Source organism: Eublepharis macularius, chromosome 5 (genome assembly GCF_028583425.1).
Source record: "Eublepharis macularius isolate TG4126 chromosome 5, MPM_Emac_v1.0, whole genome shotgun sequence".
In the NCBI taxonomy this organism is placed as follows: Eukaryota; Metazoa; Chordata; class Lepidosauria; order Squamata; family Eublepharidae; genus Eublepharis; species Eublepharis macularius.
In genome coordinates this window covers 50203143-50223988 of record NC_072794.1, presented here as the reverse complement: position 1 = coordinate 50223988, position 20846 = coordinate 50203143, and the positions used below count along the sequence as shown (strand labels likewise).

At 41.5% G+C, this 20846-nt stretch overlaps 1 protein-coding gene across 2 annotated transcripts in view; it reads left to right on the top strand.

Annotated features, from left to right (window-relative positions):
- BCAR3 (BCAR3 adaptor protein, NSP family member) overlaps positions 1–20846 on the top strand; it is a 131554-nt gene that overhangs the window by 41424 nt on the left and 69284 nt on the right. For both annotated transcript variants that reach the window (XM_054981582.1, XM_054981583.1), the window contains one exon: positions 1378–1705. In XM_054981582.1, the coding sequence (XP_054837557.1) occupies positions 1378–1705 (328 nt within the window). The remainder of the gene's footprint in view (positions 1–1377; positions 1706–20846) is intronic.

Here is a 20846-nt window from a genome sequence, read left to right as displayed (position 1 = left end):
GCTACAATGTTACAACATTGCTACACTTTCTTGCCTTTTAAAAAGAGAGAGAGAGAGTGTGTGCATACCCCAAAGGAGGAAGGGAAAACCAGCCATTTAGCCCTTTCCTGGCTTTTAAAGCCAGCAGAGAATAAGCAAACTTCAGCAAACATGGGAAGCAGAACAGAGCCAGCAGCTTTTTTCAGCTGATGGGGATTCCCCTCTCATCAGCTGAAAAGCAGCTGGCTTTAAAAGGGGGAAACAGGAAGCTCACACCCCTATTCTGCAGACCTTTTGCTGCCCCAGAAGTGATGTTTTCACGAACCACTCGAACTGGTTCGGGAACCGGGGAAAGTTCGTGAAAGTTCATGGTTTGTGAAAGTGTACGAACCTCGAACCTCCCGGTTAGTTTTTTTTCCAGTTCGTGCCCATGTTTAGTATACACCTAGAAGCTACTGTAGCTCAGTGGGTTGAGTGGTTGGGCTGCAGGCCAGTACTCTGCTGGTTCAAATCACACAACTTCCATGAGCTCAGCAGGTGGCCTTGGGCTAAGCCACTTCTTTCAACCCCAGCCCCCTCAGCTGTATTTTTGGAATAATAACAACACTGATTTTGTTAACTGCTCTGAGTGGGCACTAATCTGTCTACAAGAGTGGTATATAAGCACAGTCGTCTTGTAGCTGTTACTAAATGTGAGTAATTTTATTCACGTATGCTATAATGGCAGTTATATATTATTGAAGATTTCAGTTCTTTCAGTGAAAGAAAGTATCCAAATATACTGCTAGTCCTACAGATATTGTATGGGAATGTTTCTGTTCAAATATTTTCTTTTGTTTACTTTTATTTTTCCCTTCCACTCAGATGGCAAAAACTGAGATGCATGCGCTAAGGTAGCATTGGGTGCAGCAGTTTGCGATGCTCTAGCTATATTCACAATTTCAGTTCTATAAAAAGAAAGCATTTATGTTCTTAATTTTCATAAATATGGCAATTGTACAATTTTAGATGTTAACTAAATGAAACATTTTGTTGTTATAGCCATAAAATAAACAAGATCAATAAGAAAAGTAATATTTTCAATCTTCTCCCCCCAAAGTCTTTTCTTTTGGAGGGAGAATACAAAGCTCCTTCCCATGACTTCAAAATTTTTTACTTCTCTCGATGTAATGGCATACAGGAATTCAAACCAGTGTTTGTTTGTCATGGCTTTTCTTTGACTTCATTGGTTCCAGGAGCTGGCAGTTGTTGACCCCTAATTTTAGGATATACACATTTTTACATCTTCCTTTAAGTTAAAATGAACCATCTGAATGGAAAGCACTCATTTACTAATTTATTCTCTTCATTAAGTAAATAGCTTTAGTGTTTATACCATGCATAATTTTTGTTTTCTAGAATTAAGAATGATAGCAGCTGGGAAATTTGCAAGCCTCCCAAGAAATGTGCCGATGAATCATGAGTTCTCGCTGGCCTCTTCTATGGATCTTTTGAGCAGCAAACCATCTCTGGCTGAACATCGCTCCAATACTTGTCAAGATGTTTCTATCCATGGCACCCTTCCAAGGAAGAAAAAGGGGACTGTTTCTGTTAGATCCTGTGATGTCTTTAGCCACATAGGAACCTTGCCTTACTCTAAAGGACATCGACCCCAGGGGACCTTGATTCAAGATGTCATAGAGGAGTATCCCCTACAAAACTGGAAGACTGACAGCTTCCAATGCAGGTACATTTAAACTGGCTATGAATGCTAACCAAATGTTTTGGCATTTCAATTATTACTGAAGAAAGGAGGTGTATTCACAATGCAAGAAAAAAGTTCTGTTCTTAACACTTAATACGTGTTATATATATTTGCTAAAAAAACATTTACTTCCTTTACTCTGGTTGTAATGTGATATGACTGACCCCCTTCCTGTGTATGTTTTAACTGTGTGAGAGATCTGTTTAACTGTTTATTTTTAAACTTCGTATTTTAAAAACTTGTTTTAATGTTCGATGTATTGTCGAAGGCTTTCATGGCTGGAGAATGATGGTTGTTGTGGGTTTTCCGGGCTGTATTGCCGTGGTCTTGGCATTGTAGTTCCTGATGTTTCGCCAGCAGCTGTGGCTGGCATCTTCAGAGGTGTAGCACCAAAAGACAGAGATCTCTCAGTGTCACAGTGTGGAAAAGATGTAGGTCATTTGTATCTACTCAGGGGGGGTGGGGTTGAGCTGAGTCATCCTGTAAGAGTTTCCCAGGGTGTTGAATGCTAATGGCGGGAGGCTTCACTGTATCCTGAGGAGGTTCTTTTGCATATGGATTGGTACTTGATGTGCTAATCTTCTCTGCAGGGCTATTGTCGGGGATAGAATGTTTTGTTAGCCTGGTGTTTTTCAGAACTGGAAACCATGCTCTGTTCATTTTTAAGGTTTCTTCTTTCCATTTGTGAATATCCATTCACAAATGTCCATACAAGTCCATGCAAGGCAATTGCTGATTTTACTACCATTTTCAAACTCTGATAATTTTGTATACCACTTGCCAATCACTATTTTAAGGCTTTTATGAAAGACATATCTGTTGTACAATCTTTTTTAACTACTATTCTAAACTGTTTTTTCTTACTGAAGTCATATTTATCTTACTTAAAACATTTTAGGCCACCTTTCCATGCAGCTTAGAGCCTCAAGGTGACAAACAACAGAAAACATTAAAACAATGGTTGTTGTGGGTTTTCCGGGCTGTATTGCCGTGGTCTTGGCATTGTAGTTCCTGACGTTTCGCCAGCAGCTGTGGCTGGCATCTTCAGAGGTGTAGCACCAAAAGACAGAGATCTCTCAGTGTGTCAGTGTGGAAAAGATGTAGGTCATTTGTATCTACTCAGGAGGGGTGGGGTTGAGCTGAGTCATCCTGTAAGAGTTTCCCAGGGTGTGGAATGCTAATGGCGGGAGGCTTCACTGTATCCTGAGGAGGTTCTTTTGCATATGGATTGGTACTTGATGTGCTAATCTTCTCTGCAGGGCTATTGTCGGGGATAGAATGTTTTGTTAGCCTGGTGTTTTTCAGAACTGGAAACCATGCTCTGTTCATTCTTAAGGTTTCTTCTTTCCTGTTGAAGTTTTGCTTAAGCTTGTGAATTTCAATGGCTTCCCTGTGCAGTCTGACAAAGTAGTTGGAAGTGTTGTCCAGTATTTTGGTGTCCTGGAATAAGATACTGTGCCCTGTTTGAGTTAGGCTATGTTCAGCCACTGCTGATTTTTCAGGTTGTCCAAGTCTGCAGTGTCTTTCATGTTCTTTTATTCTTGTCTGGATGCTACGCTTTGTGGTCCCGATGTAAACTTGTCCACAGCTGCAGGGTATACGGTATACTCCTGCAGAGGTGAGGGGGTCTCTACTGTCTTTTGCTGATCGTAGCATCTGTTGTATTTTTTGGGTGGGTCTGAATACTGCTTGAAGGTTATGCTTTTCATAAGCTTTCCCATCTGATCAGTAATTCCTTTGATATATGGCAAAAACACTTTTCCTGTAGGAGACTGTTTTTCCTTGGTTGTTTGATTCCTCCTGGGTTTGATTGCTCTTCGGATTTCATTTCTGGAGTAGCCATTTGCCTGAAGTGCGTGGTTTAGATGATTAATTTCCTCACTGAGAAAGTGCGGCTCACATATCCGTCTTGCACGATCCACTAATGTTTTCATTATGCCTCTTTTCTGTCGGGGGTGGTGATTGGAGTCAAACCCAGGAGGAATCAAACAACCAAGGAAAAACAGTCTCCTACAGGAAAAGTGTTTTTGCCATATATCAAAGGAATTACTGATCAGATGGGAAAGCTTATGAAAAGCATAACCTTCAAGCAGTATTCAGACCCACCCGAAAAATACAACAGATGCTACGATCAGCAAAAGACAGTAGAGACCCCCTCACCTCTGCAGGAGTATACCGTATACCCTGCAGCTGTGGACAAGTTTACATCGGGACCACAAAGCGTAGCATCCAGACAAGAATAAAAGAACATGAAAGACACTGCAGACTTGGACAACCTGAAAAATCAGCAGTGGCTGAACATAGCCTAACTCAAACAGGGCACAGTATCTTATTCCAGGACACCAAAATACTGGACAACACTTCCAACTACTTTGTCAGACTGCACAGGGAAGCCATTGAAATTCACAAGCTTAAGCAAAATTTCAACAGGAAAGAAGAAACCTTAAGAATGAACAGAGCATGGTTTCCAGTTCTGAAAAACACCAGGCTAACAAAACATTCTATCCCCGACAATAGCCCTGCAGAGAAGATTAGCACATCAAGTACCAATCCATATGCAAAAGAACCTCCTCAGGATACAGTGAAGCCTCCCGCCATTAGCATTCCACACCCTGGGAAACTCTTACAGGATGACTCAGCTCAACCCCACCCCTCCTGAGTAGATACAAATGACCTACATCTTTTCCACACTGACACACTGAGAGATCTCTGTCTTTTGGTGCTACACCTCTGAAGATGCCAGCCACAGCTGCTGGCGAAACGTCAGGAACTACAATGCCAAGACCACGGCAATACAGCCCGGAAAACCCACAACAACCATTGTTTTAATGTTTTCTGTTGTTTGTCACCTTGAGGCTCTAAGCTGCATGGAAAGGTGGCCTAAAATGTTTTAAGTAAGATAAATATGACTTCAGTAAGAAAAAACAGTTTAGAATAGTAGTTAAAAAAGATTGTACAACAGATATGTCTTTCATAAAAGCCTTAAAATAGTGATTGGCAAGTGGTATACAAAATTATCAGAGTTTGAAAATGGTAGTAAAATCAGCAATTGCCTTGCATGGACTTGTATGGACATTTGTGAATGGATATTTATGAATTTGTTATACTGTGGTAATATTTATGAATTGTCAGCACTTTGCACTTTCAATTGCACTTATAAATTGACTCATTGTATTATAAATGGTATGAAATTGATTCTTTTGTTCCCTGTGGGATTCACCTCCCTCCTTTTTGCATCATAGTTTATTACAGGGACGGCCTAATTCTCTGTTTGTTAAAATAGTGATTGGCAAGTGGTATACAAAATTATCAGAGTTTGAAAATGGTAGTAAAATCAGCAGCAGTATCAATTATTTTTCCCCAGATGTTCTTTTAACCTAGTATAAATATTGCTATTATATGAGAATTGGGGCAGGGAATGAGGCTCTAAAAAAATAAAGTCCAAAGACATGAAAAATGAATTTAAAGTTTACTTGCTGTTACTGTTGAATTGATTTTCTTTTACAATGTACGTACATGCACATATATAAAGAGAAGTAACATTTAAATTAATATGTTGCCCTCTTTGAGACGTTTTACCTATAGCAACTGTTTGTATGTGCACATGTTAGCATAAAAAAAGGGAGTGGCAAGTATAAGGGTAAACTTTCCTAATCCCATAAAAATGTAAGTAGAAGTATTCCACCACCACCCCGACCCTTTTCCTTTGCGTGTGGCCTAAACTGAATCAATATATTTGAATCTTCTCCTTTTCAGCAGTAATTATGGCACTGTTCATTGTGGTTCATGCACATTGCCCAGTTGCTTTTTCTTGTGCTTTGTGGTCAGTGAAGGGGAATGCTTTTTTCCTTCCCTTGTTATAGACTAACAGATGTGGCTGCCTTTCACCACCCAAACAAAAGCAACAAGCATCTGGCACATAAAATGCATCTTTGTCTGTTTGGGGTTCTAGTTTGTATATTTTTACAAAAACATTAGTTCTCTTTGATGCATTTGAAGTTCTGTGGTATCACAGACACTGGTGGTCTCTCCTTTTGTGTGAATGGTGTGAGGAAGTTACGTGTTTGCATGATACAAAATGTACAAGTGAATGTACCCTAAATAAGTTACATCTGCATGTGATATACCATTTTATTAGGCTTATATTTATATAGCATCTTAGAAGCTAACAGTACAATTCTTAAACTGAATCAATATGATGTATCCTTCACCTTTCCTGCACAAATGAAGGCAACTGAGTCTCCAGCAAAACGCAGGCATATATGGGATTGGAAGCATGTGTGGTTCAGCTGGATTTTAACAGCAGCAGCCGCTAATGCCACGACTGGTTGAAACAGCTGCTTCTGACCGCATGGGCTGGGATGCTACAGACATGGAACTGTGAAGTGTTGTGACCTGTGGAGGGTCTGAATAACCTGGAGTTCACTGGAATTAAAATGGCTGAATGTGTCATTGCAGCACCTTATATATCATGACTAGAGATGGGCACGAACTGAAATATGAACCAAAATTCATCACGAACCTGGCTGGTTCATGGTTTGCGAACCAGCGGTTCGTCAGAGCCCATTTCTGAGCTGGTTTGTATGGTTCATTTTCGGTTCATCACTGCAGACAGCTTGGTGCCAGTCAGTCAGTTTCCTAGGCAACCGGAGATGAGCTTTCTGCAGTAGAGGTGTGCACCCAGCTGCTTTTCAGCTGATGGGAGGGGATCCCCCATGAGCTGAAAAAAGCTGCTGTGTTTGAAAGGAGCAACAGTTCTCTTGCGTGCAAGAAAAGTGTTGCTGCTTTCAAATGCCGGCTGGAACTTTAAAGTGTTTCAGTATCTGTTCTGCTTCCCATGTTTGCAGAAGTTTGCTTATTCCCTGCTGGCTTTAAAAGCCAGGAAAGGGCTAAATGGCTGCTTTCCTTTCCTCCTTTGGGGTATGCACACACTCTCTTTTTTTCTGAAGGCAAGAAAGTGCAGCTATGTTGTAATGTTGTAGCATCGCAACAATGAAACGTTACTGCACTTTCCTCCTGGCTTTAAAAGCCAGGAAAGGATTAAATAGCTGCTTTTTCCACCCTCCAAGGCATGTTTCAGGCTTTCCAAAGAGAAAAAAAACCCAAGCGTTTTGCACAGCCCTTGGAAACAAAGTGGCAGGGAAGCAGCAGCAGTCTTTTAGCTACAGTAAGGGCACAGAGGGCTCATTTCTGTTGACAATCAGATTCCAGGATACAGGCAGATAATTTAAAAGTATGTAAACATCTTCAAAAATCAATGGGCATTCAAGTACAAAATTAATATGAATATTAACTTCCTCCTAAAAAGGTTGAGTAAATGGACATAGCCAGAGTATATGCTTAAGAGATGCATCCTGTAAACACCATCGATTAGACAATGTATGTGGTGGTGGAAAGTCCCCTCAAGTCGTAGCTGAATTATGGCAACCCCTGGTGGGGTTTTCATGGCAAGAGACTAACTGAGGTGGTTTGCCATAACCTGCCTCTGTAATCCTGGTCTTTGTTGGAGGTCTCCCATCCAATCACTAACCAAGGCCAACTCTGCTTAGCATCTGAGATCTGACAAGATCAGGCTCACCTGGGCCATCCAGGTCAGGACAGACAGTGTTCTTAGTCCTTTGCTATAAAGGTGCTATGGTGTCCAGTATGCCCTAAATATAATTTTTTTCCTGAATAAGTTGCAGTTTACGATCCATAGAGATAGCTAGTATAGCATTTAAGGCTTTATCCCATTGCTTTGGCAAAATTAAGCAATCTGATTCCTTATTCCATTCATACCTAAAATTCTGCATATCATATTTATTAACCAACATCAAATATTTATAAACATAGATTCAATTATAGTTTTCAAAAATGGGAAGGCTCTGAAACACTCAATGCTGCAGGGTCATACTTGGATACCGACAAATGTTGTAGTTATAAATATTGCTATTCAGCAAAAGTTAATAAATTGTATGTAGGCCTCAGATGACACAAACTCATCATAATCTATCAATTGATCCGAAGTAAAAATCCCCCTATCTGTCCAAGCATTCCATAGATAAGATTTCCTCCCAATTTTTAAATCTGGATTGGCCCATAATATTAATATAGCATGTGAAAATGGATCACATTGATATTGTCATGATATACACCATGGTTCTCTAACTGCAGAAATTGCAGGAGTAACATAATCCAGTTTGACTTGGGTAGACCCTACTGCACTCCTTTAAAAGAGGGGGACCAAACTAGAACCTTCCAAAAGAGCGCAGGATGGATAATCCACTGGGAGGAGCAGTCCCAGTAATTAGTACAAGTTAACAAGTATGCCTGGTGATATAAATTAAGATCAGGAAAACTGAAACATTCAGTCATGAAAGCCAGTGTGGTGGTTACTGTGGGTACTTAGTGTGTTGGCCTAGAATCAGGGAAACATGGGTTCAAATCCACACTTGTTGATGAAGCTCGCTGGGAGACATTGTGGCATTCATTGCCTAGCAGAGTGGTCATTTGGGTGAAATGGAGGAGGTGAGAACTCCTTGGAGCAGGGGATGGGTAGAATCATGTGACATTTCCCCCCACAAGTGGTATCATCCAGCTATAGGGTGAATAGGGATGCCAGGTCTCCCTACCCTCCTAGCAGGAGGAGGGGAGACCCTGCGCTTACCTTGTTGGCGGTCTGTGCGGTTCCTTGTGTGCATGCTCCCGTGCTTACATAATGATACCACTTTCTGGAAGTGACCTCATCGCGCAGGCATGGGAGCGCATGCGTGCTTCTCAGCTGGCCAATTTGGCCCCGCTCTCAGGGACAGCGCAATGATGTCAGTTCCAAAGGTGAAGTCGTTGCGCCGCCCCTGAGAGCACACCTGAGAAACTCATTTCCCCACCTTTCCTCCCCTGCCAGCCAGGTGAATAAAGGTGGCAGGGTGGATTTGATTTAAATCAAACTGATTTAAATCACGATTTAAATCATTAGTCATTAAGGCTTGATTTAAATCATAGTTTTCTACATAAAGACTAATTCTTATTGGTATAACTTTAATATGCAAGTAGATGCTTGCCTTACCGATAGGTAAAGGAACTTCATTAATGTATTCCCAAACTGGGTCTCTTTTACGGCCTGCTGCCATTATAGGTTTTTTCCTCCAAGGAAAGAATGTGATAAACCTCAGGTCATACACACAAAAGATCCAAAGACTTGTGCAATATTGTGCTCAAAAAGTTTCACTTTCATTTTGTACTGCTTGCCCCTCCCACCTCACACTTAGTTTCTTCTTGTGCAGATCTATTCCACTCCAAACAGTCAGAAAAATATTGTTTCTATTCATTGAACTTCTTGAAACGTAGCACTGGAGGGGTTGATTCTGTCTTCATAGGTTTGTAGAACAATAGGATTAAGGTCTTTTTCTCAACTCTGTTCATGTTATAACATTTTTGCTGTGAAGAAGAGGCATGTGATCTCTGCTGAGCTGACACAAATTCAGTTTTGAGAACTGCAAAACCAAGCATCTGTGATAATATCTTGTAGGCAGAGAAACTGCCCAATAATCTTACAAAAACCTCTGGAAGAGCATGACATTGTGAATGGATTAATGGAATTTATTTACCAAAAAAATTAAACATATACAGCCTTATTCTACATAATTAAAAACTAATCTTTATTTCATGATGGAATAACGTTTGCATGGTAATATATTTTCCTCAAAAAGCATTTTATTTAAAAAAATCCAATTTAAATTTTAAAAATCCAATTTTTTTGATTTTTTTAAAAAAATCATTGATTTTTATCCACTCTGAAAGGTGGGAGGTGGAGGGTGGGAGCAGGGGACTGACATACCTAAGGGTGAGTGCTTTAATTGGAACTGGTCTTAAAAAATATTATTGTGACTCAAAAAGGGAGCAGTAAGGATAATGCTCACATCCCAGGAATGCTGCAGATATTGTCTAAATGAACAAGGACTGTGCTTGTTATTTCCATCATTTTCCTTTTTTTTTTTGAAATAATAAACTCATTTGCTCTGTGAACTATGCTTTCCTTAAAGCAACCCTTTTTCAGTGCCTATTCTTCAAGCTTAAAATACATCGATTTGCTCCTTTGGGGTATGTAGGTTCTTAAACACTAAGTCTCTTTTTAGTACGGAACTGTAACTTTTGAAAAACACTTTTGGTTCTACTGGCTGCAATTATTTAAATGCAGGATGGTGGTAAGTGATGATATTCAGTGTTGTTTATCACTGTCCTGCTGCTGTTAAATCACCAAGGGAGGTAGTAGAATCCTCAATTCTGGAGAGACCTTTAAAAAGCTGTACATAATCACCTCTGAGGTTGGCTTTACGTTAATCCTATTTTCTATGCAGATAAATGGGATACAGATGACTAATGCAGCTTCAGCAGAAGAGAAAGAGGGTATGGGAACTGGATTACTTCTGAAGACCCTTGTAGGACAATAGCTCTGTGAATTTGTGAAAGTACTTTAAAACAAAATATTGCACAATAAATTAACACTGTCTTACTAAAGAAAATAGAAAGGCATGTTATGATTGAGGTACATATCATGAAGTGATTTGACTTGAAAAAGGCTAAAAGAATAGGAAGTCATAACTAGAGATGGGCACGATCTGCATTATGATCGAAAAAAACCCATGATAATGGCAATCGCGCAATTGGGACCCGGTGGATCGTGCTCGACCATGGCCAACGATGCAGCGATCGTGGGGGGGGGGCTTGATCAGGGTGATCGTGCTCGGATCAGGAAGCCAGACACTCAGGCGCCAGCAATCTATTCCCCTGGCAACGGAGCCTGGGGAATGCCTGAGCTGTGTTTGCCCTCCTTCTGTTGCCCTGGAAGCCCGAATGGAAGCCCAGCTTCCTTGGCTTCCTTCCAACCACGGAGCAGCAAAGCAGTCACCAGTTGGGAGAAGACAGCCAGGGGAGGAAGGGGAAAGGGGGTGTTCTGTAGCCATGGGCACTCCAATCTCATCCCTGCAAACCCTGATAGGCAGCTTTGACGGCCAAACACAGGCCAGACCCCCCCACCCCCTGTGCCTGCCGGGCCCGTCGGCCACCGCCAACACCCACCTTCCCATATAGCTGGGAATAGCAGCGCGCCCCGCTTTGGCCTCCACGATCCACGATCCATGGATCGGGAACGGGAGATGATCGGTGTGGATCGCTTATTGGGGATTGTCGCCGGCGCCAATCCACGATCGGCTGGATCGTTAATTTATTTTGGATCGTGCCCATCTCTAGTCATAACACTAGAATTCAGATTATATTGTGCATGGACAATCTCAAAACAGATTTGGCAACTGTCTTAAAACCTAGAAGTAGTCAGGGTGAATGTTGTTCAACCAAATGTAATGAATTGTATTCAGAAGGTGTCTGTCACAAAGTGCAGAATTCTGATCTTCATTAAATCTACATTTACCAAATGTTTAATATTTGCCGTAGAGGCTGTTTGATATTGCACTGTAATCCAAAACAGAATTTTGTGCTACTTTTATGATTCCACATCATATATCTGAAATCTAGTGACAGAGGAAAAACTATAAATATTGCTCTATGAAACAGGAAAATCTAGTTGAAAATGAGCGTTATGCGCATGACGTGTGTATTAGCCATTGTGTTTGAAAACCACAAATGTTGACGTTTCACAGCTTTTCACCTTGTACTTAAAAGTTACTTTAAAGGTAACTTTAAAACTTTAAAAAGTAGAGATAAATTTTCAAACTTTGAAAAATCATATTAACTAATTAACTTTCTGCATCTTGGGTCCTAACTTTGGTGTCCTGGAAAGAAGAGTATTTAACCCTGAAGTCAGAGACCTGCTGGGTTAAGTATGCTTCCTGCTCTCATGATAAGATGCTGTTCATTAGCTGACAAGCATTGTGAGGGACTGTAAGACAAGTGGAACCTTTATTTATTTTCTTTTTATGGAAAGTTGAAAGTAAGTAATACACATTTTCTACTTTTAGTGGTGTTGGGTTATTGGGCCTGAATCCTACCATAATACAAATATCACAAAAAGTATTGAGGGACCAAATTTTAAGCAGTCTCTCCCTTCTGCTTTTTTCTGGGGTAAATAACCACATGTATTGCCTAAACAGACATAGCCCTATGTGTAGAACTCTCATGTGAGATGTTAACTTTTGTGCAAAGTGGAGTGTATGTGTGTGCGCATGTGCGCACATCTGTCCGTCTTCTCTCCATATGAAGAGGACCCAAAGCCCAGGTTAAAATTTGTAAATTGGGTTTCAGCTTTAAAGAGGGAGGACAAGACATTTTAGATAATGAAATGAAACATGCTGGGGGAAACAATGGTTTGAAGCTGCTGCAGGCAGACCAAATATTGCTTTTCTGAACTTTGCCTCAGAGGAAATGATGTTCTTTGCCTGTGAAAAGCTGTGAGGGGCCTCTTTTATCTCACCGGGTCTTTAAAGGTCCAGGGCTGCCCTTAATAGTTTCATCCTGTGCAACTCTAAGATGAGTCTGAGAGCAGAACCACAAGTGACAAAAGGCACAGATTGGACACTTGTCAGCTTCCCTCAAGTTTTGATGGGAAATGTAGGCAGCTTGGCGGAATGTTGGACAAGTGACAGTTGAAAAGTCCATTGAACAGCAGTCAGAGAGCCAAGCTGCAAGACTAGGATGCCTACATTTCCCATCAAAACTTGAGGAAAGCTGACAAGTGTCCAATCTGTGCCTATTGTCACTTGTGGTTCTGCTCTGAGAAGCCCCAGTAGCTGTGTTGCTGTTTTCTGGCTGTAAACAGTATAGATCCTCCCACCCCAATGCTGCTCTCCTTCCTCCTCTTCAGCTGGATTGTGTGCTACTGGAATATGAGATCTTAATTGTCTAGCAGCAGGTCTGCTGCATTAATTCTTTGGAGACCTCCTGGCTCAGTGTAGGTTACAGGACATTTCTGTGTTCTCTGACTGGGAGTCCCTAATTGGAGGAGCTGCGATTTTACATATATGTAAAGTGTACTATTACTCCCCATCCCCTTGTTGCTGGGCAGTCTTTATCAGAGGGGTACTGTTAGTTTGGGCCGGTTTATAAAGTTGTTGACTGTCTTACTTTTCCTTTGGCAAGTGGTTCAAGTAAGCTGTGATAGTATCCAAAGAATGCTCTGTAGTTTTCTCCCAGGTCTTCCTTCATGTAAGCAATTCTTGGTATTTGTGTATTCTGTAAGTAATACACCGACCTGACCCTAGGAACTGAAAAACTCAGTCAATCAGATGTAGTTCATTATAGCTGCATATTCTTGTACTTACGTTGTTTTATGCACAGTCTTGGCAAAAACAGATGTGAAAGATAAAAGTTTCTGCCTTTTCCAGGGGAAGAATGGGGTCTGTTTAGACTGGTATGGTATTTCTCAGGGGAGAACTATCAGTATGGCATGAGAGCTAAATGAATGTAACGGCTTCTGAAAGCACCCAAGTACTTCCCCACAGAATGAGGCTGTCTGCTGTCTCTCTGTGTACTTTTCTGCTCTAGCCTCATCTACTCCAAACAACTAGGTTAATTCTGTCGTGTCTCTGCTTTGGATGTGATTGAATGGATAACTGATAATTGTGATTGAATAGATAATTCAGTCACATCAGGGCCATCTACCCAGGCCTATTTAATTGTTGCAGGAGTTGGTGCCATGAATTTGCTTTCTTTTGCTTGAGAGCCATGACAGAAACTCTTGAAGCACTATGGTGGGTTTGAGAATGGGTAACTGTTCTTAAGCATTCTAAAAGCAAACCCTTTATGATATGTGTGCCTTCAGTGTTAAGTTACAGAAAAGTGTGCTTTGACTATAAGAAGTCTGGGAAGCAGAGGCCCAAGAGCACTGCTGTGTCCTATCTTGAGTCTCTATGACTCATCTTCCTGCAACAGATGGGCAAGCTGAATGGTTGTTTTGTTAGACTTTTCCTTGTGGTATTTCTAAAGTTGGAGTTAAATGAAGATGGGCATCCCTAAGAATGTATAAGTAGTTACCCTCCAAGCATAGGTTACCCTTCAAGCATATGAAGATCACCTTCTGTTCCCATGTCAGAGCTTTGTTCCCATCTGCTGTTCTCCGTGCTATCAATACTGTGGGCCATCCAGAAAACGTAGGAATTTAATGGACCTTTACTATTATCATTCTGTCATAAATTCTCATTCATATGCAGCCCCCCATCTAAATGAAAAAGGAAAAGATGAATTATAAAATAAAGGTTGCAGTTCTTTTAGGTGCAGCCGTCTACTGGCTCTAGAATAGTCTGAATAAGGATGTATAAAGATGATTTTACAGTAGGGTTGCCAGCAAGATAGATGTTATTTACCTCAATGACAAACTTCACCTGCCCATTTCTAAACAGTAGACTCTGTTTGGATACTGTTCTCCAGAACGATAACCCTTATTTTGTGGTTATTCAGCAATGCTATATGTACAAATATTCTAATGCTAGACAGGAGGCTTTGCATTTTTACCTTTCCCATCTTAGAGTGAAAATGTTGGCATGAAAAATATTTCAGAGGCTAAGTAGAATGACAAGAACAGCAAAAAGGGGAGCGAGGGTGGAGGAGGAGAACAGAAATGCAAGTGGAGCTCTGGAATGTACAATGCCTTGCAGACAACTGGTATATTGATTTATATTTCATTTTTTATTTAAAAATTCCTCTCTTATCATGTGCTGCTTGGCCAGGTCATCATTCAATATCAGCTACCTACTTAAAAGAATTTAAAGAGAGGTGAAATGTAGCTGCAGGAATGTAACTATGTATGTTTGAGATTTTCTTCCAGAAAGCTTTTATTTACTCATTTAAAGGAGTCTAGCTACTCATTTAAAGGTGTTGATCTTAAGTCTTTGCATGCTGGGGAGAACATAATCATACAGCACACCCAGGAACATCACATTATATGCCATAGGGATCTTTATTCCTGTAAGGAACATAGTGATTTTGATTCAACTCTTTATACATACAGCATCTGGTAGTGGGTATGTGTAGTCTTAGCTCGATCATTCCTGCCAGTCATCAGGTTGGAGAGGAACTGGGGGGTTATCCAGCCTCCTGCCTCACTATCCCCTCTTGATCAGGCGATTGGTGCCATATGACTGGCCTACATACACTTAATTTATGACTTGGCTGAGAAACTCCGAATGTAGCACTTTTTTATGCACACATCTTCATCTTCTAAGCATTCAGAAATCTTCTGTCGGCTGTTCCTTTCCCTCAGTCGCATCTGGGAATCTTCTTCATCATTAAAAGTCTTCAGTCTAAAAGAATGTTTCATTTAAGCAACCTTCTTTATTGAAGGCTTAAGAAAATGAAGGTGGAATAGAGCTGCAGAGTTTAAAATGAGCTCTGTACAAGATGAAAAAGAGACTCTTATTCTCTCGTCTGCAGCATTCCTTGTGGATGTCTGCCCAGATATCAGCTGTCAATCAGTTAAAGATTGTTTAAAGTTAATTGGCTTCTATTCATTTAAATAAATGTATATATTGAATAATCCTAATGGAGATTCTTTTTGTGTATCACAACAGGTAGGTACCTTAAAATTTAAAGGTGGAACAGTCTATCAGTTCAGTAGATTTGTGTTACCTCACATATGATTGATGAAGTTATGTGAAGACAAAAATGGGGGTGGGATTTTAAAGGGAGAATCCCCAAGGATAAGAAGGGGGGCGGTTAATCCTATGCATGCCCATTTTCCCTTCAAATGTATGCCTACCACCACTCCTGCTGAGATATTTTTCGAAGCTAGCATGCTCTCCTTCCACATACTGCCTACTAAAGTACATTCAGCAGCGCTGGTATTACTCACCACTTCAGCTTCCCCACCCAGTATACACACCCACCTGAGGCTTCCTATGTTGAACGGTCAAACCACTCCTTACAGTGTATAGCATGTAGTGTCTGGTTCCTTCATCCTGATTGTGACTGACACAGTCAGGTATGTCAGTTGTAAGGGAACTCATTTCCCAATTAGCATTGTGGGCCACTGTATGGGTGGGGTGGGGTGGATGGAGAAGCGGTTTTAGTCTCTCCTCCATTTTCTTGACCTAGTATAGCCCCCAGTGAGCATTATTTGCTACACATGTAGCCATTCAGTTTACATTACAATTTACAGGGAATTATTTCTATAGGAGAATCTTGAAAATGAGTGATTCCGCATACGTTGGATAATGCACTTCCAATCCTCTTTATAGATAATTTGGAATGGATTTTTTTGTGTGCAGAACAAAAAACCCACCACCTCAAACGATTGATAAAGTGCATTATCCAACGTGTGCGGAATCAGCCATTGTGATTACTTGCCTGCATTCTAAAGGAGTACAGCCCCAGGCTGTTCTGCCTTCTTACTACTCTGCTACCTCATTCTGCTGCATATGTAGAGAAGGCCATATTTAAATGCAGTACTTTTTTGTTTTTAAAGGAAGGTGCTAGTATTCACATACAAGGTGGCTCTGATTTCCAGCAATTCCCTCCTCAGGCCTTTGGGAGAGAGCCCCTAAAAGGTTCTGGTACTTAGTACCAGTGAGTACCACTGTTGCAAAAAAGCCCTGGCTAATCGGGATAGGGAAAGGCTGATGCTGTAGCATGCAGGAGCCACCATTAGTAGGGGGTGTCTGAGTCATAGTATCAGAGTCTTAGAGACATTTCAGTCATTTGAGGTAGAGATGTTGCAAGCCTTACTACTTTTTCCCTTCTCCCAAGGCATGCAGGCTGTAAACACAAGGCCCAGAGACTGTAAGTAGACTTTATATTGCAGCCTGTTTTTCTTCTTCTAAATGGACAGAGAATCCTTTCCCCAGTTGTATGAATGTCACAAAACTTAACGAAGGGAGGATTTATGGGGCAAATCCACACACCCTCGGAGCGTCCTGGCGCTCAGAAATCACGCTAGAAAGATGCTATGCTTCCAGGTGTTTAGCGAACATTTAACGCAATGCCGGGATGCACCAAGGGCGTGTGGATTTGCCCATGGCGATCCTAAATAATGACTTGGCTAGTAAGACAAGTCAAACTTGGGTGCCTGTGATCGTATTCATCTTGGACTGGATTATTTCTTTCAAGGGATGTGTCAACCATTGGGAAAGAGGGCTGGGGCAACAAGAAAACCTGCACTGGTAAGACCTCTGTCATGCTACCCCCTTGGAAAGAGAGACATTTTTCTGCCACATTATTTCTCCTGAACTTGAACTTCTTGTTGATGATGACACTGCAGCTTTACATATGGCAGGGGGAGCAGGTAGGTTAGAAAATAAATCATCTTGCAGCGTATTCATCTTGGATTGGATTATTTCTTTCAAGGAACATGTCAACCATTTACCAGTTGACAGTGAAGTTGTTGCAGGCAGTGGGGCTAAACAGAGTTTTTACTTACTTTACTTTACGTACTTTACTTAGCTTACTTATATTTATAGGTTGTCCTTTTCCCAAGGCCTCAGTGCAGGTTTATACAGATTTCTCTCTCCCCGCCCCCCCCCCCCGTAAGCTTCAAACATTTTCTGTTGATCAGCTATGCTAATGTCCTCTACCCCCATCAATTTCCCTCCAGTATAGGTTAACTACACATGCTAAGAAGAGCATAGTCTTTGTCCTGTTTTTCTCATATAAACCTATGGGTAAAACGATCCAGAGGGCTGGGGGGGGGGGCGCATTTTTCAAGCAAACTCCACCAAATTTGCAGGGAACATACTCCTTCCTGTCATTAAAGACCCCACAAGTTTCAGGGAGGTTGGACTCTGGGATCCAATTCTGTGGGCCCCTGAACAAGCTGCCCCAGCCACTTTCCATTGTTTCCTATGGCAGAAATATTTCCAAGGCTTTCCAGGCAAAGAGAAATGTTAAGAAAAGGCAGCCCCTGGCCACAAGCCAGTCCCACTGTAAGTCCCATTCCCAGTGCAGACTGAACCAACAAAGCCCAACAGAACCAAAGTGAAGGAGGGAAACTTATGTCAAACAAGAGAACTTCAATATAAAAGTAAAGAATTCCCAAACTGAAGGTTGGGGGAGGCTTGCCAGAGCTGCAGACTTTAAAAGGTAGCCAGCAGTGGCTTGAAGGGCACTTTGGGGCGGGGGTGGAGGTGTGGGATGGGAATCCACTTTGCCTGCGCCCTCTTGTCCCTGCCACCCTTGCATCACTCTCTTGTCATGGCACAGAGCTTGCCTCAGCTTTGTGCCACTTGCTGCCCTCTTGCCTGTACTGCTCCGGTCCCTGGAAGTGCGCAGAGTTTCAGCACGTGAAAGAGTTTGTGGGAGAGTCGGAGAAATACCATCGTGGTAGGAGAAACCACGCCCCGTGAGGAAGTGCTCATGAAACAAGCTTGAGATACCCGGAGGCTTGTCGGGCGGGGAGGTCCCCCTCGGGGGCTCCCGGTTGCTGTTCTCCACCTGCACATTCCATTCTCCTCCCAGTCTTCCAGCTCCTTTCCACTTTGTCCGGAGGGACTTTTCATCTGCCCCCGCGGTTTCAGCGGGAATCCTCAGTGTACTGACTGAAGACAGCTCATAAGAGAACTCTTGGGATTCTTCCCTTTTCTGAGGATACACATGCTACTCGGTGTTGTAACACCTTGCTGTGTGTGATTGATTGTGATGATATTATAGTGATTATGATGTTTTAGAATTTCACATGTTGTATTCACTCTTGTATATTACTTTCAAATTCACTAAATTATTTTTGTGAACATTGTGTGAAGAATTTAGTTCACTGCATCAGTGCTCATTTGTGTTTTTTGATAAATCTTACTGGGCCAATTGTTCTGTCTGCCTAACCTACTCCACAAGGGTTTTGTGAAGATAAAATAGAGGGGGAGAGATGGTATACAGCAGCCAGAGTTCAATGGAGGGAGGGTGAGATAAAAATCAATTAAAAATCCCAAACCAAAGTACTTTGAAGTCCCACATTTAAATATGTCCTGTTGGTATGATGAGATTCCAATGTCCTTACCTGTGACTGAACAACGCCCCCCCCCCCCAGCTGACTGCCTAATGGAAGCCTTTTGGTTTCTAGCTTACAGAATGCCTCAAGATCTTAACACTTACCCCATTTTTATTAACCTTTTCAAAATTAGAAACATGACTCCTTCAATACCTATCCCAGCATGCATCATTATGCTTATTGAAGTTTCTTTGCTGATCCCTGAACCAAACCCTTTAATGAAAAAGAACAGAATTTGAAACTCAGTCATGTTTTTCTGTCAGATGTGCTAAAATGGAGAAAAAATTCTGATTCCTCCTGAAGATTAACATAGTAAAGGCAAGCCTCGACATTAACTGTCAACTTGTTTTTCCTGCCATGTGTATTGAATGTCTGTGATGTCACGCAGACAGGTCAGAAGTTAATGCTATCCCTCAAAGGGGAAGCTGCTTTTTGTTCTCTTATCTTCTGAAGGACTCAACAGCTTTTCCTTTCCAATGCTAATGAGCCACTCTTGTACATCAAATGCTCTTTTGTTGACATGGAAATAAGGCTTATCTGATCACTGGGAAGCCAAATATACAGTGGGAAGTCAGCACGTGAACCCATGATTTAGTTAATACCATACACAAGCAGAGAGAGTATCCCTCAGTCCTAATGCACACCTTTGAGCAAACAGCCAGACAAATCAACAGAAAGTTAAACATCTTTTAACTAGGACCTTTATAATGCCCGTTGAAAGATGGAGCTTATTACGGCAGTGACAGAGGCTTTCAGCTGTGATTCATGATAAAGGTCTTATGGGCAGCTGTGTTTGACCACAGTTGTAATCCTGTTGGTATATTACTGGTGGCTCTCATAAACACAAGTAGGAGGTAGTAGGAGGAGACATAGCATTGGTTATGTGTTGTTGGTTTTTTATATTAGTCTTGTATACACTTGCAGAGAAGGGAATTATAACTGTGATCTTCAGAGGTATCCGCTGGGAACAGTTTCATGTACAGGAGCAAGCCTGTAGCCAGAAATCATCTGGAGAAAAGTTGCTAAGGCATAATTTTGATGTAATAGCCAACTGTTGTTTGCCACTATGGGCAAGGGCATTCCCTCCCTCTTCCCCTCCCCAGAAGTTTAATCAAAGACTTCCACTGTCACGATAAACCATAATTTGTCAATATGTCTGGACAATCTTCCTTGACGATCAGGATCCCAACCACGATGAAACGGTCATTTGGAATCCTCATTTGCAGGGAAGGATGCAAACCATGGCTGGGATGTGATGGCAAATTATGATTTGTCATAAAAGTAGAAAGAAATCTTTGTATTAGATCGTTATATGGGAGGGGGAAGGTAGCCCAGAGATCCCCTGGGTTCATTCATGTCTCCTCAAACCATTATTTACCACTTCATCTGAACCATGCCTTAATATACAGGAAAGGGACTACTGTAAGTCAGTATGAAAGGGGGAGGGGAATCTTACTTTTAAAATAAAATTCTTTAGAATCCTTTTGGAATAAAAAATGTTCAATTGATATGTGGACAGTTCTTAAAATAAGCTAAGTAGAAGTAATTAATAAAGAATGGAAACAATAACAACAAAGACCTAGTGCTTTATCACTAAAGTATCACTGTTTTGTTATGATGTTGAGAATTCAAAGAGTGTAAACTTCACTGCAAAAGAGGCACATTCATCTCAGAGGAAGCAATTTCATAGATCGGTTGCCACCACCAAGAAAGTCCTATTACATGGGTTGGCAGTTTCACTACTTAGCTGGAAGGTGCACAGAGCTTGCTGACCTAATATGGCAGAAGTTGCTCCCTAAAGTACCCTTGTTAACGGCCTTCCAGGACAAGAGATAACACTGGCTGTTTGTACATGTGTTACTGTTGCCTTAAAGCTACAGCATAGAGTATAACTGTTGACCTGTTCTATTGGTATATATTCTTTTAAGCTGTCAGCAACACTAATGGTAGACTACCATGGTTCCATAACTGTGACTGGGTGTATAATGCCAGTTTGGTGTAGTGGTTAAGAGTGCGGGACTCTAATCTGGAGAGCCAGGTTTGATTCCTCACTCCTCCGCTTGAAGCCAGCTGGGTGACCTTGGGCTAGTCACGGCTCTCTGGAGCTCTCTCAGCCCCACCCACCTCACAGGGTGTTTGTTTTGGAGATAATAATGACATATTTTGTAAACCGCTCTGAGTGGGCATTGTTGTCTTGAAGGGCGGTATATAAATGGAATGTTA